Here is a 22,011-nt window from a genome sequence, read left to right on the forward strand (position 1 = left end):
GAAAGAAGCGGGGGGGGGAAACAAAAACCAAACCCACATGAAAATCCTACATCTTCATCTGCCAGCTCCGTGCAGCAATGCCAGGCTGGAGCTGCCGGAGGGGAGCTGCGTGCAGCAGGAGGTTTCTCAGCACATATGTCTATTTTAAAAACCCATGGCGTGATCTCTTGCCCTACTTTCCAGACTCTTGCCGGTACTTTCCTCGCGTGCAGCGGCCGAGCCCTGCTGGCGGGAGCTCCCTGGGAAGCAGGAGCTGAGCGAGCTGCTGGGCTCTCCCTGGTGTTGGGAGGCTGGGATGGGGGGACAGAGCACGAGGTTGAGGTCAAGACAGCGGTTTGGTCACTAACACACTGCCTTTCTCTCCAGCAGAGAGAGGGAGGTCCCCAGCACCGTGTGGATGAGGCCAGGCTGAGAAGAGGACTCACATTTGTACCCTCTACCCCAACTAGCCTCATTCTCTCCCCTCCATTTGCCCCAGTGAAGAAACAGCTCCTTACCCACACCTGAGCCAGCCCTGATGAGTCCCAGGCATTGGTGTGGCTCCACAGCAATTTTGGGGTTGGAGGGTCAGGAGCTGCTCTCCATCTCGGACATCTTCCAACACTGAGATTTCCATTCTGCGTGTGCAGGGAGAGAGGAGCACTCCCAACCCCTCCGCACTGCCCGAGCCCAGCCACCCCTGCCCTGTGCGGGCGCCCCGGGCCCCCGATGCCCGGCTGGATCGGGGCAGTGTGACCCACGCCACGCTGCCTGGCTGGATCGGGGCAGTGTGACCCACGCCACGCTGCCTGGCTGGATCAGGGCAGTGTGACCCACGCCACGCTGCCACCATGGCCTCCTCGGACGGGCTGCAGTACCGGGCTCTCTACGAGTACCAGAAGGACCGGGAGGAGGACCTGGCGCTGTGCCCCGGGGACGTGCTGACGGTCAGCAGGGCCGGGCTGCTCAGCAGCCCCAACTACAAGGACGGGGACGAGCGCAACCCCCAGGGTTGGCTGCACGGCGTCAACGAGCGCACCAAGGAGCGCGGAGACTTCCCCGGCACCTACGTGGAGTACCTGGGTCCCGCACGCATCGCCACCACCGCCACCAAGGCCAGGCCACGGCCCTTGCCCCTGCCACCCGCTGGGACCCCCACACCCTGGGGTGAGTGCTGGGGGAGCAGGAAGGTGGGAGCCCACGGGTGCGTGTCCCCTGCAAGATGGCGAGGGTGGTGTGGAGCCGGGGTGGATGCTTGCCATTTAGGTGGCTTGGTGGGAATCCACCCTGAGGATGGGGATCCAGGCACAGTAAGAGGAGCTGTCCCAGGAATTACCTGCCCTGGTGCATCAGGGCAGCCTCAGGGGTGGCAGGGGGTGCCTCGAGTGTTGTTACCCCCCAGGCAAACATGCTGCAGGGATTGCTTCTCACCAGCATCCCAGGCTGGCTGCTGTGCTGGCATGGGGTGTCCGAGGGGATCCACATCTGTGAGAGCACAGGAGAAGATGGAGGAGCCCTTTGGGCCCCCAGGGAGGATCAGAAAGCCCCATGGTGGTCCCCCAGAGACTTTTTTTCCAACTGCTCTTCTCCCCACCACTGCGGCACCTGATTCAGGCTGCTCTCAGTGCCCTGGCAAGCTCTGGCCCTCGGCCAGCTCCAGGCTTCATTGTCACTTTGTGCAGGCTGGGACAGGGAACAATCTTGGCAGGCAGTGGAATTGGTCCCTGGGGGCTCCTCTATCCCTGGGGGCTGCAGCACTGGGAGGAATATTCAGGAAGACCCTTCCTGGCACGGAGGCCTCCAGCCATTTCTCTGCCGAACTCGTGCAGCCAGCTCTGCCTTCACCACGGCCAAGGGCCTTGGGGCCAGGAGGGGTTTCACAGCAGTTACATAATGTACACAAGCTAAAAAAAAAAAAAAAAAAGCCAAGTAAGAATCCCCCCTTCGAGCCAGGCATGTCCTGGCAACCCCAAAGCCACGGTGCTCTCCTGCTCCAGGATGTGACGGAGGAGAAATGGCTGTCTGTGTGGGCCTGGGCTGGGAGAGAGGCATCACCTCACCTGTGACTGCTCAAAACCTGCCCAGTTGCTGATCTAGCACTCTGGGCACCCTTTCTGCCCAGTCTGGGACCATGGCACAGAGAACCTGCTTCCCCTCTGGGTTGGATGGGCATTGGAGGTACCTTGGTCCCAGGTTTAGAGGGGCGTCCACTGATGAGGAGTCCATCTCTCTTCAAAATATGGTTCAGGACCACCTTGCCACCATGATTTAAGAGGTGGGGACCACCTGGCTCCTGAGCTGAGCACTGCATCATCCATGTCCATGTGTGGGGTTGCCAAGCAGTTCCTGATGCGGAGCCCCCCCCAACCATTTGAAAAGGATGCTGGGCCCCTCTGCCTCCCCTCCCAAAAGTGCAGGTGCTCCTCCCTGACCAGTGCTCTGAGTGCACCAAGGCGGCCACAGTCCCACCAGCACTGGTGAGGCTCCAAGAGCAGCTACATGCTGGCTTTGCAGAAGGGTGGAAGCCACTTTTTGGGGGTGCTTACCCTGCCAGATGGAGGGTTTGAGCCTCCTTCCCAGTCAAGCCCGACGTTGTGTGAGGAGCCCTCTGCCCTGGCTGTTCAGCAGGCTGAGCCCTGGCAAACTCGGTGCTATAGCATGGACAGCTTGGGTCAGACAGGAGTAGACCCTGGGGGTCTCCAACCTTATTCACCAGGGAGAAGTGTGAAGTCACCTTCTTGCTTCTGCCCTTGCTGCCCACCACCATTGCCCTGTGCCTGCCTCACACAGGGATTGGCATGGGCTCCTCTCCAAGGGGCTGGGACATGTGCCCCGGGACCCCTGCCCGCAGGTGCCGGGGATGTGGTGATGCCCCACAAGTCAAGGAAGCTCATCTGCCTGGAGAGCCTGGCCCATGCTGGAGGTGTCAGCACAGGAGCCCCAGCCGTGCATGTGCTTGGGCAAGGGGATAACAAAATTTTTAAAAATGTAAAATTCGGCGTCCAGCCCCGCTGTTCAGGGGCATGTTGGGTGCCGCCTCCTCAGTGCTGTGCTGTGGGATGCCCCTCTGTGGAGTGCCTTTCCTGAGGCAATGCCAGGGTGTGCAGGCACCTCAGCAGGGGAGATTCGTGTCCTACAACCACATCTTTCTGCAGCAGGGGAGCAGTGTGTGCCATATTACGTCAGTTTAAACCCAAACCTCCTGGCTGGCGAGAGTTCCCTTAGAGTAAAAATCTCCAAAATCCTTTTGAAAGAGAAGGTGCTTTTGGTTTTCTTTTCTTTTCTTTTTTTTTTTTTTTTTTAATTCTTGCCATATTGTTTCCATTCCCAGATGGAGGTTTGAGGGATATTTTTTTTTGGCCAGCCCTAATTTATTTTTCTGCGACAGCAGCGCACCACCCAGAGTGCCCTCAGTGCCCACCGAACCCTGGTGCCACACAGGGACCCTGAGCTGGCTGAAGCCATGGGGGAAGCCCTGAATGACAGAGAGACACTGCATGTCCCAGCCGTGCCTTCAAGTCAGGGCTGACTCTGCAGGGAGAAATGGTCTTATTTTTTTAATTAAATAAAATCCTGAAGATGACTCTGCAGCAGATCCGAGTCCCAGGGGATTTCCCAGGAGCTCAGTGGCTGTTTTGCCCCTGACTAGTTGTGCCCAGTGGCCCCACTGCCAAGAGGGATGACCTCCACCTCACCTGGGGCTGGAGTCAAGCAGGGTGTCAGGATGCTGGGGTCCATCTTGGCACAGCTTGGGGCCATTCCTGTTGTTCCCAGCAAGGAGGAACAGACATTTATTTTTCTGCAGTCACCACCTTACCCCTAAGCCATTGGTTTGGAGGAAAAGCCCAGTTTTGCCTAATTACAAAACCACTCATGTGGTGGTGACATTTTTACATGAGCTCCCAACGATGTGCTTTGCTTTAAACCCTGAAATCTTCCCTGCTCCCACCCAAGGCACCCACACATCCCCGTTGGGCAGCAGAGGAGACCCCCTTGCTGGGCTTTGGGGTTGCAGCCGTGCCTGGGGACTGGATCAGCCACCCACAAGCGGTGGGTGCATCCCTCCCTGTTCTCCAGGGAGCACCAGGGCATCACTGCGGTGAGGATCAGAGCCTGGATCCACCTGTTGTGGCCAGGTTGTGTTTTTGCAAAAGACTGGAGGCAGTGTGGCCCTCCCCAAAGTCCTTCTATTTTTTTTTTTCCCAGCATTTCTACATGTACATGTCTGTACTGCAGCAGTCGCACAGGGCTCTGATGTGCTGCAGCCAGTGGCAGTCCCTGCCCCTGCCAGGCCCCTGCCCACTGCCTTTCTGGGGCTTTAAAGGCCACCAAAGAGAGAGAATGGGGAGAAATCCCAGAACTGCACTGCTGGAGTCTCCCTCGGGTATAACCCCCACAGGAAGGGTTCATCAGCTGGGGTAAAAAGGGACGGGTGGATACAACATGAGCTGGGGTAAGGACAGCTGCTCTCCTGCCTGCTGAGGGGTTTGCTCCTCTCTATCATGGTCTAGGGTGAGGTGTCCCTGGTATAAAACCCAGGAGTCAGCAGTACATGGGGATTTGTGCTGTAGGAAGCCTGATCCATGTTTGGCCAAAGGGCTCTTCAAGGGCTGAGGGAGGTCTCCACCAGCCAAGGACTGAGTCCTGCCAGGGCCTGTGCTCGATTCTGTCACAGACACCAGAGAATCCAAGTGGGTGAGAGCTGCAGAGAGCCATGTTGGTGGTGGGTATGGATCTGGTTCCCAGCTCCTGCCCGGTGTCACTGTGGGCTGTGGGTGATGAGTGGGGGCAGTCCCGGTGCCATAGGAGGAGAGGTGGGGAAGGGGATTTGGCCTGAAGGGTCTCCATGCCCAGGATGGGATGTTTCCCATGAGCAGGGCATGTGCCTGAGCATGTCTTTGAATCTCAGCAAGCAGCTGAGCCCCCAACAGCGACTCTTACTGCAAAAAGAGGATAAAATAAGGGAGAAGTGCTCCAAAATTGGACAAGCCTGAGCCAAAGTATTGGCTGTGGCTCTGCCAAAGCAGCAGCTTGATCCTATCATGGGGCAGCTGAGAAAAGAGACTGGAATTCCTGCCGGCAGGAATTTCCAAACCTTTTCTCCCCTTCTTTCCATCACAGGGCTCCCCGGGCAGGCAGAGCTCGCCGAGCATCCCACCCTCCCCGAGCAGGCGCTGCCGACCGTGGCCAGGCTCATCGAGGCGCTGGAAAAACAAGGTACGGAGACCCGGGTTGCCCATCCCTCTGCAGGGCACACAGTGGGGCACACGTGCAGCCACTGGCTCTGCCGTGCTCGAAGAGGCCCCAAGAGCATCACCAGAGCCAAACCTCTGCCCACTCACCCCAGTACCCACCCAGAGTGGGAGCTTGTCGTTCTCGGTCCCTGCCTGCTTCCATTATGTTGGCAAGGAGGATATGGAACTCAGCATTAACCCCTCTCTCCTGCCTGTCCCCTAGGTCTCGACAGTGAAGTGGTCTACAGATCGGGCCCCAGTGCCCTGGGGGATGCTGAGCTGAAGCAGGCCCTGCTGACAGGTAAGTCCCAGAGCCACATCTTTCCCTATATTCCCGGGAGGGAAGGGGGCTGTGGAGGTGATGCTGCCCTGGCACAGCAGGGAGGGGTTACAGCTCCAACATCATTACGGCCCTAATCCCAGCTCTGTGAGGCCCTGCCTCTATGCAGACCCCTCTCCACTCCCCCAGTAATCCCACGTGATGCAGCCAGGAGGGTGCAGGTGCGGGGCTGGGGCACTTCACTAGGGGCTCTATTATTTTTTAGGGAGAAAAATACTGTTGGGGGTTTTTTTGAGATCTCTAGGGTTTGTATCTGAGGATCAGGGCAGTCAGAAAGCCTCTTGTGGGTGCGATAGGGAAAAAGAAAGAGGAAAGGAAAAGCTTATTATTTAGGAGAACGGGAAGCGGTTTGCGGGACTTTGGGGCATGAGTGGGGTGGGGAGGAGGGAAAAAACCCATCTTCCCCACCCCTGCTTCTAAATCCACGGCTGGGATAGGATGGCACGGGGCGGCGAGGGGGGAAGAGGAGGGGGGACACGCGATGCATCCAGCGTGCCGCTCAGATCTGGGTACTTGGGGGGTGGGGGGGCTGCGTCGAGCATCCCCATCGTCCGGCCGCGGTGCCCAGAGGGCGGCACTGTGACACCAGGCACGGGCGGCCCCGCACAGCCCCGGGCCGGCCCCACATCCCACCGCATCCCGGGCGCTGCCGGCCGGGGGGCGGCGGGAGCCGGGCCGTGTTGCTGGGGAGAAGGGCTGTGATGAAATCGCTATATTAAGCACCATGACCTCATCGCTTCCCGCGCACCGGGAGCCGAGTCCCGCCGGGCGGGGAAGGAGTGGTGCAGGAGAGGAGATGCTGGAGCTCCCGGGGCTGCTCCGTCCTCGCTGCCCGAGGAGACCTGTGCTCCCCCGGGGGTGATGGGGGTACAGGGCACCCCACCACCCCACTCTCCTCTGCCAACTGTGGGCTCAGGAAGCCCAGAGCAGCAAGTGCTGTTCTTCACAGCCTTGTCCCCTGGCCCGGATTTCGTGGCTGAGCTCCGGAGAAGGTGAAGGCATCCAAGAGCAACCCCCTCGGCTGCTCTGGGCACTGGTGCCTAGGCTGGACAGGGGCAGCATGAGAAGGATGCTTTGCTTTCTGAGCACGCGGGAGTTACAGGTCCTCCATTCTTCCCATACAGCCGGTGCAGCATTCCAGGCAGGCCCAGGCCTCCCACAGGGAGCCACTGCACCACAGCAGTCACTGCCAAAATCCTGCCCAGCCTTGGGAGACTCCCCCTGCCCAGGGGCAAACCCCACTGTCTTGGCAAGAGCCTGGGCTAGAGCTCTGAGCAGCTTCAGGGTCTGTCCAGGTCTGTCCATCTCCCAGTTCAGGGCCCAGCACCAGGCAGAGAGATGCCATCGTGCTCTTCAAACCATTTGAAAGCCCTGAAAAATCACCAACAGCCCTGGGAGACTTGATACTCCCAAGCCCCCATCTCCTCTGGGACCGAAATCTTTTATTTGGCACTTTAGGGGGCTGCCCTGTGTGCTCAGCAACACTGAGCTGGGCAAAGCCAGAGCTCCTCAGAGCTGGCTGGAGGGAGTAGGGTGTGTACGTATGTGTAGGTAGGAGGGGTAGTATTAGCTTTCAGCTGAAGAGGCTGATGCTCAGCCCTGCCAGAGGGATGCTCTGCAAAAAGGATGGGAATGATGCTCCTGCCAGGGTCAAACATCCCAGCAGAGGCCAGGCTTGGCAGCCTCCTCTCCCTGCAGCCTCCTGCAGAGGAGAGACCCAGTGGTGTGTCCCCAGGATCCTGCTGGAGCCCAAACTGGGATGGGGAGGGCAGGAGAGCATCTCTGCTTTGGCTGCCACATGAGCCCTTTCATTGCATTTGGTGGAGTAAAACATCCCTAATGAAATATTGGAGCTTCCTTGCCCTGCACATGAGCAGGCAGAGCTGAGGGTCACATTTCTCTTCCTTCTGCACTCCTGATGGCTCGTCCCTCCAGTGTCCCATCTCTGCCAGCAGCTCACCTGCAAAAGTCAAGCTCCATCTTGGAGAATGGGGAGAAATTGGAGCCAGGGTTGGCAGTGGCTGGAACCAAACCACATCTCAGCTGGGGAGAAAATGGGGTTCCAGGAGCAGGGGTTTCAGCTTCCCTGCAAATACCCAAATCATGCTGGTGTTTGGCAGTGGTGGCAGGAAAACTGCTAGAGAGTGCAAAAAAATGGAGTAGGGGCTGGAAAAGTTCAGGTGTTGGTTTTCTAACCCCCAAATCGTAATGTGTCAGAGAAGACAGAGTGTTTTCTACCCTGAAAAGGCATCTGAACCTCCAGTGGGAAGGAGGAGGATGGTTGTCTGGGGAGAAGGAGATGTGCAGGTCAGAGCAGCCCTGCCTGTCCCAGGGAACCAGTGGGCATTGTATCCCTGGGGCTGGCAGCAAAGGTACTCATCTGAGTTGTGTTGATCAAACCTTTTTCCTGTCATGGGCCCTTTTGGAGCCCTTGTCCTTTGGGCACCTAGAAGGACGGGGCAACCCCTGGAGCTGAAAATCACCCAGGCTTTGGGATGAAGGTTTCCCATCCTCGTGGGGCTGCAGCAACGTTGGGCAGAGCAGACTTGGATGCAGCATGGCTCCACATGGCTCTGCAGCCTGTGCTGATCCTGTCCCCATCCTGGCACTGGTGACATACTGTAGGTCAGTGGCATCTGACTGCTGGCTAGAGCCTGGGCACCAAAATTGGTACTTCCATGTTGGATGGTACAAGAAGAATTATTTATAGTGAAAAAAAAAGGAATCAAAGACAGAGCTCATCAATGAAGGGAGGTCAGTGAACTGAGTGCCTTCACTGCCACCTGGCTCAGGTGACACCAGGGCTGGCGAGTGAAGCACGGACCCGAAGGGTGGTTGGGCTCACAGCTGGCTTATCCTGACTCCAGAGGAGAGTGAATTGTTTTAGGACATTGGGTGCTCAATTTGGACCTTTATGCCCCTTAAGAGAGGCAAGAGGGGGGCATGTGACATCACTGAACACAGGAGTTAGTCACATGGTGGCACCAAAAGGAGACTTACAGAAAAGCTGCAGTTCCACAGAGGACTTGGGAGAACCCACCAAAGGGTGGGAGGTGGGTGATCAGCCAGCCAGGAGCCCCACTGCAGTGGCAGGGAAAGAGAATGGGCAGAAAAAGAGGAATAAAGCAGAGCTTTAAACAGCAGCATCAGGGTGCAACGCTTACCCTGGCACCTGGCACCCAGCACTCCCTGCAGTGCCCGAGCTGGGGGAGGTTTGGCTTGGGGATGGCTGCAAAGTCCTGTGTGTTATGGCTGGGCAGTGCTGGGATGGTGTGCATCCTCACCCCTTCTCCCTGGGGTGAGATCCTGCACAGAGATCCTGCAGCTCCCCCTTCCGCCCCCCCAGGTCCCTGGGTGCCTCGTACGTCTCAGATGGGGCTGAGCCCATCCGGGATGGTGGCAAAGCACCGGAGCCTCCCCCACACTTTGGATAACCCCTACCCTGCTCTGCGCTCCGGCCCGCAGACACAAACACCGAGACCCTTCCCCAGATACAAGAGCGGCGCTGGGAGAAGCCTCCGCTGTTGTCAGGGCCAGGCAGAAGCTGCCTGCGACTCGGGGTGCCAGGGAGAACGTGTCGGCAGCGCGAGGCGGATTGGAGCCGGTGTCTCCAGGCGTGCCGTGGCTGCGCTGCCATCCCGCACGCTTTGATCTGGGGCCGCGGCGCAGAGCAGTCTGCCTGGAGACACGCTCACGTGCCCGGGAATTAGGTCAGGTCTCGGTGGGGATTAGCGAGCAATGGTGGGTCCCGGGGCTTCACTGGGGCTGCCGGGAGCTGCTGCTAGGCAGAGAGGGTTGGGAAGTGAAGAGCAGCTTGGGGGGTCTCACACCGCTCCCCCCCCCCCATCACAGTGTGGATGCCCAGGGAGGGAGAGCATCCCCATCCTCATCCCTGGGATGCCAGAGAGACTTAGAGGCCCACAAGGGCTCTGGTTTCCCCTGGCCAAGCTATTAACTCCACCAAGATGACTCTCCTCCCGAGCACGAGGCGCCCCGGTGCCTGCCGCACTGCTTTTTATTTATACCTGCAGTGGAAATAAACCCCGTGTCGTCAGAGCCTGGCGAGAGGCATGAGCTCATCTCTTATATTTGGTGGTGATGGAAGAAGGGTAAATAAACGGCAGCAGCAGAGACGTCCCTGCCGGACCCATCAGGGAGAATCGGGTGCGAGTTTTTGTCGTGCCCTCCAAGAGGTGCTGGGGAAACTGAGGAAGGGAACTGCCCTTGGGAAGCTGAGGTGGCAGAAGGAAGCCTCACTGGGCACCCTCAAGGGGGGCCCAGTACCCCTGCCCTGGCTGAGTGCAAGCCAGGGATATGCTGAGATGAAACCCAGCAGGGAGGGTGACTGGGGCTGCCAGGTGCTCCTGTGCATGAGCAGGGGGGTGCCCTGGCAGCTGCCAAGTCCCCAGCACAAGGTAGCAGCAAGCTGGCTGGGAGATATTACAGTGAAGCTGAATCAAAGCTGGGAAATATTCCCTGATTCAGTGCACAGTTCCCCAGTAAACCCACACTGTTGGTTGCCCAGGAAGCCTCAAATGCCTGGTCAGGTCTGGGGGATGTACAGGTCCTTGGGCAGGCATTATCCATGTGGATTAGAAGGCATATCCCCCAGAACTGGACAGCGAGGACATCCCTCCTGCACCCACTGGCAATCAAAATCAAAAGGTATGGAAGGGGTAGAGAAACTCCCAAGTCAGTATTTCAGTCAGCCCCAGGTACAGGTGGTTTGGGTGCCTCTCTGTCACACGGAACATGCACCCAAGAGTGTCACACTGCAGTAGCACTTGCCCACCTTGGCCTGTTGGACTGACCTTGCTGCACCTGGCCGGGAGTGGGGCCGTGGGTGCTGGGCAGGGTCTGCACCCTGTCACCCACACGCTGTCCGGGGATGTCGGTGCAGCTGTCACCTGTGGCCACATGCAGGGGACAGCTGGTTACCAGAACCTGCTCAAGCCTCTCCTCCAAAACAACCCCCCACCTCCTCCATTACACCTCTTGGCTAAACGTCCTCTGCGTTTACTGAAACTCTGGGCTTACTCACACCTCCCTGGCTGGCTGCAGCTGCGGGAGAGGTCCTGGAGTTTCCTGCCCAGCCTGACTCAGCCCAAAACCCTGTCACCCTTCCGCCTCTGCTGGGATGTGGGCTCTGGCATCCCAGTGGGTGGAGGCTGGGAGCACCCTTTGTCTTTCCCTCTGGGCCAGTGGTCATCCCATGCACCCTTTCTCCAGTCCCAGATTTATCCCTGCTTTTCACCCCTCCGTGGGGAAGGCATGCTCTCCACTGGTCCCCAGATGCTTGCTCTGACAGCAGGTCAGCAAGTAGGTTGTGTGCTGAAGGGGGTTGGTATGGGGTTAAGGTTGGGGTTTTGGGGTATTTTCCTTCTATTTATGGCAGGCAGATAGAATCCCTCCGTCATTCCTCCGTCATTCCCCTGGGGAAAGGACGGGAACATCTGGAGAGCAGCGGGAGAGCATTGACTCATCCTGCAGCTTCATTAACTTCTTATAGCTGGTTATCATCTCCCTCTGATAAGAAGAGAGCAGCATCCGTGGGGTCAGGCCTGTGGTAATTGTCTGGGAAGGCTCCAGGGTTAACCCTTCCCCAGCTACTGGCTGAGCCTCCCTGAGCTGCCGGGGCACAGCCGGTGCCGGGGAGCAGCTCGGAGCAGCCCCGGGTTGTGTTCTCAGCCTAATGGGGAGCCCAGCTCAATGGCAGCTCCAGGGGGAGGAGAGGAGCTGAGGCAGGAGGAAGGCCACTGCACCTCCAGGAGGAAGGGGGCAACGGGCTTAATGGCTATTTCTAGTCACAGAGAATGGTGCCACCAGCAATCAGTCCCTGTCGGCGGGGTGTGAATCCCATCGTGCCTCTCTCTGGGTGTAAAGATGTTTTTGAGTCCTGCTTTGAAACCGGCTGAGCCTTTCCTTTGAACACCCCCCCAGGCCCATGCCTAACGAGGCAAACAAGCTAATTAGGCCACGGTGGAGCCCAGAGCTGGTCGCCTGGGGCCAGCGGCCAGCGGCAGCCCCCTGCCTGCACAGGAACAGCTTGTGGCTGCTCTCCTCAATTCGTGCCATCATCCTCAAGGCGAGTGACAGGTCCCTGCAGAAATCTCTGTGGCGAGTGAGAAGGGCTTCGGGGTTTGCCCAGTGCATTCCACTGATGGGAGAAGCTCTTCGCAATGCAACAAGACTCTGAGACCCACCATCAGCATCCCTGGGTTTTAGCCATGCACTGCGAGGATTCAGCCCAAAACAGGTGTTGGAGCATCTTGTGGGATCCCTGACCCCACTTTCCTCCACCTGCCCAGCTTGAGACAACCTGTCAGCTCATTTCTCCGGGGCAAAAATGGGGAATTGACTGTCACCCCATGGTGACAGTCAGTTGTGAATTGTCTGTCACAAACCCTGGCAGAAATAACACTTTTGGCCAGCCAAGAAGGTCCAGAAGTGTGGCTGGGAGATGGCAGCATGAGCACAGACCAGAGTGGGGTCAGGGTGCATCTGGTACTGCCCTGCCCACCTCGAAGATGCCAAGGGCAGAGTGGTCCATGGGATGATGCTGTGACTTCGTGGGGTGCCAGAAAGGCAGCACCCACCTTTGCCCTGGGTCATGTCTGGCCAGGCTGGATGGCTACCCACCCCAGCGTGGTGGCATCTCTCCCAGCTGTCCCCACACTGCCCCAGGGCACAGTTCCCAGCCGGCTGGGTGCTTGCCCCTGAGGATGAGGTAGTGTCTCCCACGGCTGGGTTAAAGGCTTCGCTTCAGGCATTGGTCAATCTGTTTTCTCTCCGGCCTGGGAGCCAAATGGAAGGCACTGGCCATAAGGGACCCACTATGGCTTCTTGACCCCGAGCAGGCGGGCAGGCTCCCAGGCTGCCTGGCCCACAGTGGGGACATTCCAACGAGAGGAGATCAAGGTCAAGGTGACCAAAACCAGCTTTTCCCAGCTGCTTCCCATTCCAGCCCTGCTGACCATGTGTCTCTAAAGCCTCGTCCTAGGAAGTAGCATTTCTCCTCTCCTTTGGGTTTATTGCCCCAGAAGGAAGTGCAGCTGAAATGGCTGGAGACTTGTAATATTTTCTGCTGAAAAATGCTGGCCTGGGAGATGGAGCATCTCCCAAAATGGCACCGGTTTCAGTAAAGCTGCATCTAGGGGTAAAGGCCTAGAGGAGGAAGGGGAGGGGGGTTCAGAGCAGAGCAAGCCCACTGTCTTCGTAGTCACACCATGCAATTGGGGGCCTAATACAGCATCTTTAAGAAAGTGACAAATTTGCTTTTTTGTTCAAAAAAAATTAACCTTTTCAAGCCACACCAAATATGTTGGGCTTTTTTATTATTCCTGACCACCTCAGACATCCTCCAATTTCTCCTACAAGGAGAATTTCAAAACATTGCATTTGGCTCCAGTTCAAATCAAAGCCAGATTTTGAAATCTCCAGATCTTTGCAAAAGGGACCAACGTCCTCTGGACGGCCACCACCCAGCCCAGCCGGGCTGAGAGACCTCCAAGACAAACGCATGAGGCAATACCAAAGGATGCTGAAAGGGCTCTTCCCCCTGGACCCTGGTGAGGCAATGTCCCCGTGCTGGCCCAGCCACGGGGTTCAGACAGACACATCCCACCCTTTGACTCCTGCCGGACCGTGGGACAGTTCTGCTCGTAGTGCTGCCCCTGTCCTGAGCCCAGGCTGTGTGATCTCAGCCCCTCCCTGTGCTTCCCCCATATCCTGGAGCATCCTTCACCACCTCCCCAGGGCAGCTGCCTTTCAGGGCTGGGAGAAGTGATGCCAATTGGGGCACATTCACAGTGTTTCAGGATCACTGGGGGGTGGCATGGGCCTTTAGCAACATGAATTGCCTGGGGGACCATAACCCCATTCCGTGAATGCATTTTCCAAGCAGTTCCTCCTGGGCTGGGGCCAGCACATGGTACCTGGCCCTGATGACTGGAGGATGCTTGGGAGGGCTGCTCAGTCCTTCCCATGGGTGCTATCCTGCAGTGGGACCCCAGTGGAATGGTGAGATTCCCTGCCCCATGCACTGGATGTGCAGTTCACACAAAGCAGAGATGCTGCCTCGTGCTCTCCATGGGCACGTGGAACTCGGGGTCAGTGGAAACTGGGACAGGAATATTTGCTGGGCAGGGGTGGTGGTGGCAGTGAAATCATGGGCTGCCACACTGGGGAGATGGGGGCATGGGCAAAGAAATCAGCCCCTATGTCTGGAGGAAGGTCCACTGGGATGGAAGAGCTCTGAGCTCTGCACCAGAGGGGCAGAACCACGGGCTCATGGTTCCTGCTGGCTCTTTCCCTGCAGACGCCTCGGCTGTGGACATGGACCTGTATGAGGCCCAGACACTGGCAGATGCCCTGAAGTGGTACCTCCAGGAGCTCCCGTCGCCCCTCATCCCTCCAGCTCTCTACAGTGACTTGGTCCACATGGCTCAAGGTAAGCACACCCAGGCTCTCCCCACACTTGGGACCTTTGTGAGGCTGAAGAAGCTTTGGGTAGACCCTAAAAAGCCTCCCCAGCAGCTCCAGGGTGGCTCTGACCTGATCCCCTGCCCAATGCTGCACTAAGGGCAGGTTCTGAGAAGGACCACTGGGAACATCACATGTGCCAGAGCAGCACCACAGCATTTGGGAGGTGATCTGGGAAGGCAAGGGGAGGCCCAGGGGTCTCCTTTGCCCCCACCACAGCATGGTCTTCTCCTGCTGCAGTGCCCAGAGAAGGAGGTGCTGCCTGCCAGGACGGGTGGCTGCCAAGGCTGGGTGATGCTGGCCCCAGAAGAAAGCGTTGTTATAATATTTTGGCTCTGCTGCCTGGGAATTTTTTCCTGTAATCTCATTAACTCTTGGCTTTATATGGGCACAGAAAATTCTCTGCTTTTTCAGCTTAGTGCCATTAGGAAGTGCCTTTAGATCCCTGCAAGCTTTTCCACCTCTGTGCAAATGTATGAGACCATTAAGGTTTTGGTTTTATTTGATTTTTTTCCAAATAAACAGAGCAGGGCTCGTACCCAGGCCAGCAGAGCCTATGGTCCATCTCAACAGTGAGCCTGGACCAAAATGCATTTCATATGAGCCCTCACTGAGCTGCTCAGCCCCTCCCAGCCTGAGGCCCTGGGGGCATCACCAGGCACACATGAAGCCCTTGCCCACTGCGTTAGACAGGACCTGAATCCCTTGTTGCCTGTGAAACGAGGATTTCCCCTTTCACAGCAGCTCTCGTCTCGCTGCCAGTTGCTGCAGTATCCTCCATCCCCGAGCATCACCTCCCCATCCTAAGCCAGATTAGTGCTTGGGCAGATCATGTTCTTGGCTGCCTTAAGAGGCACTAAAAGATCACCCATGGCCAGACCAGCATGGCCTTTCCCTACTCTGTCCTGATGGGAGAAAGCCACAGGCTCTTTGTGGCCTCCAGCAAGGCAGGGGGGACACATGGACAAGGCAAGGGATAACACAGCCCATCCTCCCTGCCCTGCGCTGGGACACGGAGCCAGAAGAAATACCCCTGGGGCTGGTGGCACAGAGAAGCTGCCTTCCCCTCACCCTTCAGAGCAGAAATCAAAGGCTGCCTCCCTTCCAAGGATAAAAACGCAATTAGGAAGCAATTAGCTGGGTTGCCTCGTTAAGCAACTTCAAAGGGAAGCGCCTTTCCCTGCAGCCTGTGCTGCAGCGGGCTCTGCTCCTGGCACAACAGGGGCAGGAGGAGGAGGAGGGGGCAGGAACGGAGGAGAAACCAATGGAAAGGGGATATCTCTGGGGCTTAAAAGAAAAAAATGAAAATATAAGTCTTTGAGGAGACGGTGCTGGTTTTTGGCAGCCTGCCCTGCAAGGCTCCTTCTGCCCTGCTTGAGGCTGAGGGCTGGAAAAGCAGCAAGATGACCACCTGCAAAAGGAGGGGGAAAACATCGCCAAATTCCCTCTTTGGCTGCGGGCCTTCTCCTGCGGGATCCTCTGGGTGCAAAAAGGTGCAAAAAAAGCAGGGATTGGGATAGGGGAGGCCTGGAGCAAAGCCAAACATGCCTCAGGAGCAGCTCGTTGGATACGAGGACTCACAAACACCCCATTACCATCCCAGCTGGGTTGCAGACCTGCTTTGGAGGGGATCCCAGACCCCTTCCCCTGCAGCTCTGGTGCACCCTGGCCCCAAGGATGGATGCTGGGAGCTGGCTGGGCACTGGCCAAGCCTCAGTCCTGGAGCAAAGAGCCTCGAGGAGCTGAGTCAGCCCCCGACCAAGCCAAGCTTTGAAGGTGGCTGAGACCAACCCAGCCCTGGGGACCTCCCTGTGCCCCGCAGATAAAAGGGCTGGGACAAGGCAGGGATGGGTGATGGCTGGACAGCGACTGTTTCCTGTGCCTGGGGCAGACTGCAATCCCAGGGCACTGATCTCATAGATCACAAGACCAGGGAGCCCCAGCCAAGGCTGCCAGAGGGCACTGGGGACATGGAATAGGACACTGGTGGGAACACCATGGGCTGTGGGCTGCTCGGAACACCCGTGATGGGGGTTCTGGCAGTACCTCCATGATGTACAACACCACCAGGTGCCTGATTTTATTCATGTGGGCAATTCAAGCATCACTGGAAGTAGCTGTACCCCAGTCAGCCCTCCCTGTCCTGTATTTCATGGGGTGTGAGACCACAGTGTGGGGGCTGCAGGGGCCTCACTACAGCCACACCTGCAGCCCAGGTGCACATTTGGGTTTTTGCCTCCTCAAAAGCCTTTTCCCTCCCAACTTGCTTTATCTGCAGGGGAGGGCTGAGCCTTTAAATTCAGCAGATCTTCCAGCTGGTGCCCATTTCCCCACCTCTGTTTTGCTCTGCCTCTGCCATGGCTTTGCTGTGCACCAGGGCAGGGTTCTCACTGTTCTCTGTTGGAGCAGCAGTGAGGGGTGTTTAGGTGCAGCCCTTGCCATGTGAGAAGCTCAGCCCCCCCATGCTCCCTCCCTGGCTGTGCTGAGAGGAAGAATGTGCTAAAGGCACCTGACACCCTGATCTGGGGTGGTGGGGTGGTGTGAGTGGGTAAATGGGGCTGGCAGCTCCCAGCAAGAGGAGGCCAAGACCATGAAGACACTTCTGCATGCCCTGGGAAATCCATGTGTCCCCTAACCTGGCTGGGAAGAGATGGGCTGCATAGGTTTTATGGGAGAGGTTAAGATCAGGGTTTCTTGTGTCTCTGGGGGGGAGTAGAGAACTGCCACAACTCATGCCATGTGTGCTGGGGGGTGCCAGGCTCCCATGAGAGGCAAGGGGATGCCCTGACCTCCTGAACTGACCATTTTCTTCCTCTGCTCCTCTGCTGCAGAGACCCCAAGCCTGGAGGAATGTGGCCAGCGAGCCAGAGCCCTGCTGGCCCCCCCAGCCCTGCCACAGCCCCAGGCACTGCTCCTGCGCCAGCTCGCCCGCCACTTCTGCCACCTCTGCCAGGGCACCTACCGGAGCCGCTTCTCACCCCGGCTCCTCGGGGAGCTTTTTGGGGAAGTGCTTCTCCGCCCTGTGGCAGCCAGGTGAGGTGCCCCTGCTATGCATGGGACAGGGTGGGTGAGAGGAGGGTGCCCGTAGCCAGGCATGGACAAGCTGGTCTCAGCCAAGCTGGTTTTGCTGGATGGCAGCCCACCAGTGGCCCAGCCCCAGGGTTTTCCGAAGGGGGGAGCTGGATCTGGGAGCTCAGATGCTCAGACATCACACCCATTCCCACGGTGACCGGGCGTGATGCACATATGGAACTGGGATACGCAGCGTTGCCTCGGTCCCACAGGAGATCCACCGGGGCAGCTGGCTGCTGTCCCAGGGGGGTTGAGGGTCTCCAAGGAGGCTGAGGTGCTGGCATCCTCACAGACCCCCTCCTTCTCCCCACAGCACCGAGGCAAGCCCTGAGCTCCGTGCAAGGATCCTCGAGTCCTTCATCATGGCCAGCGAGATGGCAGAGCTGCCGGCAGCTCCCGGTAAGAGATGTCCAGCTGGTGGTGGAGGGGGGGGCAGCAGGTGTGAAATTCAGGGAGTTGACAGGAGCAGGTCATGGGGCAGTTTTGGTGGCTGGTGCGGTAGCAGGAAGGTGCCCGTGTCTCTGTGGCACTGCCCCGGCTGCGCTGACTTCATGGACAGGCAATCTGTTCCCATTGCCCTCCCTTCTTTCTCCTCACAGATAATGATTTTGGGGCATTTCTTTGCAGCTTCTCAGAAGGTTTGCAGCTGTTTTCTTGCTTAACGTCTGTGTTACTGCTCTTTGGTGCCAGTGTGATGCAAGTGGGTTCTGCTGCCCCATTTTGGGGGCTTGGTATGCGTGGGGGCTGTCAGTGGAGGGCTGCTGTGCAGCTTGTTTTGGTGAGCAGGGATCTGGATACAGTCTGTGAGGGAAAAAAAATACCAGCATGATCATAAAATGGCAGGATGGTTCTTGCTAAAGGATCAAATTAGGGTTTATGATTTTTGACTTGCGTTTAGTTCCCATGTGTGCAGAATTGCACTGCATCCATCAACACAGTGCTGCTTTCCCTGTGGGGCGTCCCCAGGGTGGTGAAAAGGATGGGCACTTGTCCCCCACCTCTCCATGCACGGGGAAAGGAGCTGGGAGTGTGGGTTTTTCTGCAGATGTTAATGAGCCCACCCAGCCTCACCCCTCAGGGCAGCAGTCCTGCCTCTTTCATTACCAACACCAGTGTTTGCCTCCAGCACCTCTTTGATCTTTTGTTCTGCTGGCCACTTTCTCTTGCCAGATCCCTCTTGCTGAGTGGCACCTCATGTCCCATTGGTGTCCAAAACTGAAGCACATCACCCCTGTGCCTTCTGCAGCACTTCAACGATGGGAGGCAAGTGGTCCTTCCAGACAGGGATGTACACAGGAGGGAGAAAGGTGCTCAGGGGAGCACAAACCACAAACCTCGAGGACCACCGAGACCTACCCTTGGGGGATCCCTTCTCCAGGCTGCCACTGAGACCCGTCTGTTCTCCCACACCAAGCTGCCTAGAGCTCCCAGTGCCGAGAGGCACAACTGCTTCCAGGCCTGCTTGGAGATATGTTGGCACTGGCCCCAGTGAATCTTGTCTCTCTGTGATGTCTCTGGGTCCTTGTCACCACCCTGTCTCCCTGGGGGATGGCTGGACCAGGCAGTATTATGACTCTTAATATTCCTCATAAATCAGCCCTTTCAGACTTGTCATCTTATTTATTGCTCTCCCCCAAGCTCTCGCCCATGAGTTTGCTGAGATACATATGTCTCTCTTCCACCTGCTGATCCAGATGTTGGGCAGCTGCAGCTCAGCGGTCCCCAGGGTCACCACTGCCCTCCCTGGACCTTGTGCTGTCATCAGCTGTCCCCACCCTGAACTGAGCAGAGGGGTTGGGCAGGATCCTGGGGTCCTTCTGGGTCAAAATCTCCCCTCTGGGCATCCCACAAGCGTGGGGCAGGACACGGGACACCTGGGCTCGCTGTGGGACTTCAGACAAGTCCTGCCACCTCCCCTCTCTTTGTACCTAAAAGCGAGGATATTATTACTTGCCTGTCATCACATTAGGATGTTGGGAAGCTTAATTAAACGTCTGCAAAGCGATTTTGAGAGCTGCGGATGAAAGGGGCTATATATAAAGTGCAAAGAATTATTATTAGCGGTGGGTCCGTGCCCCGGCCCCGTTCCCATCACCCTGGCCCCGCTCCCCTGCCTCCCGGCACCGTGATTATTTTGGTGCGTGTGTGGAGTTGTGGTTTTATAATTATACATGTAAAATAGCTATAAATACCCTGCAATAACACGGCGGGTGTGTGCGCATAGCACAGGAATAGGAGTCGGTAGCTGACATAAGGAAACCGCGGTGTGACCTCATTCTGACTCAGATGTAAATATACCTCGTGCGAGGGGGCAGCTGGGGGGTTTGGGGGCTGCTGGGGGGCTGCAGGGGCAGTGGCCTCCTTGGCAGCGAGGGTCATGTTTTGAATGGAATCTGAAGGTGTCTGCTAACTCCAGGGAGGCTCCTTCAGGGTCAGGATCCCTCCTCCTTCATATGTCCTGGGACTGACGGTGGAGTCTTGGATGTTAAAATCGTCAGGAATAAAAATGTCAGTTATGGAATTTGGTTCCTGGAGGGGCTTTTCTGGATGGATTCGCTGTTGTTGAGTTTGCAGAATGCCTTCCCAAAGGCACTGCTCCTGGAGGGTCTCTTTAGCCACCTGTGGATGGGCTGCGAACAGAAAAACGGGTCTGTGATGGCTCCTGAAAGTTCTTTCTGGTGACTATGGGATGCAACACTGGGGTCATGCTGGAGACACTGGTTTGCATAGGGCCATGCACTGGTTTGCATGGGGCAAGGCCACAGATCCATGGCAAAGCTGGGCTGAAGCCTGGGGCCAAGTGACCGCATCCAGGACACCTTGCTGTGCTCTCCAGCAAGCCCCCAGCGCTGGAGACATGTCCCAGGGGGACATTCTCCAGCCCCATGGGGACCCAGGGGGCACACAGAGCCCACAGCACAACCCCAGGGTCCAGAGAGGGCTATTTCCTGAGCAGGGTGAGGGGGCAGGGGAAGGCAAAGGGAAGAAGTGATGCAAATACCAGCTCAGCTGAAGGAAAATGACTTCATCTCCTTTTCCTCTCCTGGTGCTATTTATAGTCACTTTAATTTACTCCCCTTTGCTTTATTATCTCTCCAACAAGCCGTTAGCCCTCAGACAGCAGGATGCCTTTACTCACCATGCAGCCCAAAGTTCTGCAAAAAAAAAAACCAAAAAAACACAACCCACCACCAAAAAAAACCCAAAAGTGGGGGCAGGAGGCAGGGTAAGGCGGCAGAGTGCCTGGGCAGGAGCATTGCTGTCCTGTGACGTAGCTTTCTGGAGAAAATGAGAGGATTTTTGGCTCCTTTTGGAGAAAAGAGTGAGAATTAAGCAAGGAAGATGTCACCTTCCTCCTTCAGACCCTGGCAGTGCCAGGGTCCCCTCCTCACCCCAGGATGATGTCCCCCTGTTTTGCTGGACCTTGCTGAGGCAGACACCCCCTGCTTCCCCCCAGGACCCTCAGCCCAGTCCTGCTTTATGTGGGACAGTGGTATCATGCCAGTAGGTGGGGATCAGGCCCAGCCCAAGTGCCTTGAAAACGCCTTCCCAGCAAGAAGGTTTGGCATCCCTGGGCTATGGGGAAACTGAGGCACAACCTCCCCATGGAGTCACCTTTCCAGTGGCTCCGAAATCCAGTCCCTGGGAGCATTGGTCACCAGCTGCCCAGTCCGGACCCCAGCTCCCTTGCACCCCACACCCCAGTGCTCGGCAGGGGTGGAGGTCTGCAGTGGTGCTGGTGTTGGGTGACATCCCATGAACATCTCGTGATGTGACACGCTGGACACCTCCCAGCCCGAGCCCCATGCAGGCACCTCTGGGACAGCACTGCCGCTGAGCAGGACTGCCGTGTTAAACCAAATTAGAATGATCTGGCTTTGAAGTTTTTAATTAACTTTTCCCCTGTTTGCTTTCTTCTGGATCCAAGGGAAAAGCCCAGCCTCCTGCTCTCCCCAGCTTGCGTGTCAGTGTGTTACAGTGGAGGTTGCAGACTTGGATCTGCAGGGAGTCAGGGGGGAGCAGAGGGCTTGGCAGGTTGGGCCAACCCAGGGGGTGCAGCCCCCTGCCTGCCTGGGATGTGGGGGCAGTGTGTCCAGGCCCTGCCCTGCCTCCATGGGAGCATCCCTGCACAGCCATGAGCATCCTCCCCCTTGTCCTGGCACATCGGCCACAAGGTGCCTCCAATTTGCATTGCCCATTGGTGTTTCATCCCCTCGGAGCTGCTGATGTGGGTTAAAAATAGCCAGGAGAAAACCCAACCAAAAACCCCTGGGTGGAGAGTAGCCATGAGGCCATGGCTGAGTGGTCCCCTGTGCCGAAACACCTCATTCTGCCTCCCTGAATCTGCAAATAATACAGAGAAAGCAAATTAACAGTGGGGAAGGGGAGGGAAAAGAGCCAGAGCCGAGCCAGCAACATGAGGTAGGGAGAGCGGCTAAATATAACAGATCCCTGAAGGCACGGGGAGGAATATGACGGGGATCTGCACTCCTGCCATCCCAAAAGGCGGCCTTGTGCCTTCCCAGCTGCTCCTCATAATGCAGCCCTGCCCGGTTGATCCACAGAGGGAAAGGCCTCTGAGAAGGGCAGCAGTGGGGAGGCTTCTTCCCTTGAGCCATGGAGCAGGGAGCAGTGCTCCCACATTCAGAAGAGGATGGGGGTCCCCCAAGCACCCAGGGTGCCCAGCTGGGAGGCAGCTGCTGCCTGACCCACTTGCAGGCAGCCGGCGGGCAGTGGGATGCTGCTGGGAGACCCCAGGGGTGCTGCCTCCGCAGCTAATTTTAGCCTGTGTTCAATTAATCATGGAGCGGGAGGGGATCTCAGCAAGCCCAGCCTTTGCCAGCACCTCCACCAGCTCCTCTTTCCACCCTGTGTGCGCTGCTGGAGGGTTTGGAGGAGCAAGGG

At 57.3% G+C, this 22,011-nt stretch overlaps 1 protein-coding gene across 1 annotated transcript in view; it reads left to right on the forward strand.

Moving 5' to 3' along the window:
- Window positions 1-815: 815 nt before the first annotated feature.
- Window positions 816-22,011, forward strand: part of PIK3R3 (phosphoinositide-3-kinase regulatory subunit 3) — a 76,913-nt gene continuing 55,717 nt past the window's right edge. The window contains exons 1-6 of the mRNA XM_017824615.1: window positions 816-1,146; window positions 5,101-5,196; window positions 5,437-5,514; window positions 13,871-14,002; window positions 16,866-17,067; window positions 17,420-17,505. Of these exons, the coding sequence (XP_017680104.1) occupies window positions 831-1,146; window positions 5,101-5,196; window positions 5,437-5,514; window positions 13,871-14,002; window positions 16,866-17,067; window positions 17,420-17,505 (910 nt within the window). The 5' untranslated portion in view covers window positions 816-830. The remainder of the gene's footprint in view (window positions 1,147-5,100; window positions 5,197-5,436; window positions 5,515-13,870; window positions 14,003-16,865; window positions 17,068-17,419; window positions 17,506-22,011) is intronic.

This window comes from Lepidothrix coronata, unplaced genomic scaffold, assembly GCF_001604755.1.
Source record: "Lepidothrix coronata isolate B3197 unplaced genomic scaffold, Lepidothrix_coronata-1.0 Scaffold112, whole genome shotgun sequence".
Lineage (NCBI taxonomy): Eukaryota > Metazoa > Chordata > Aves > Passeriformes > Pipridae > Lepidothrix > Lepidothrix coronata.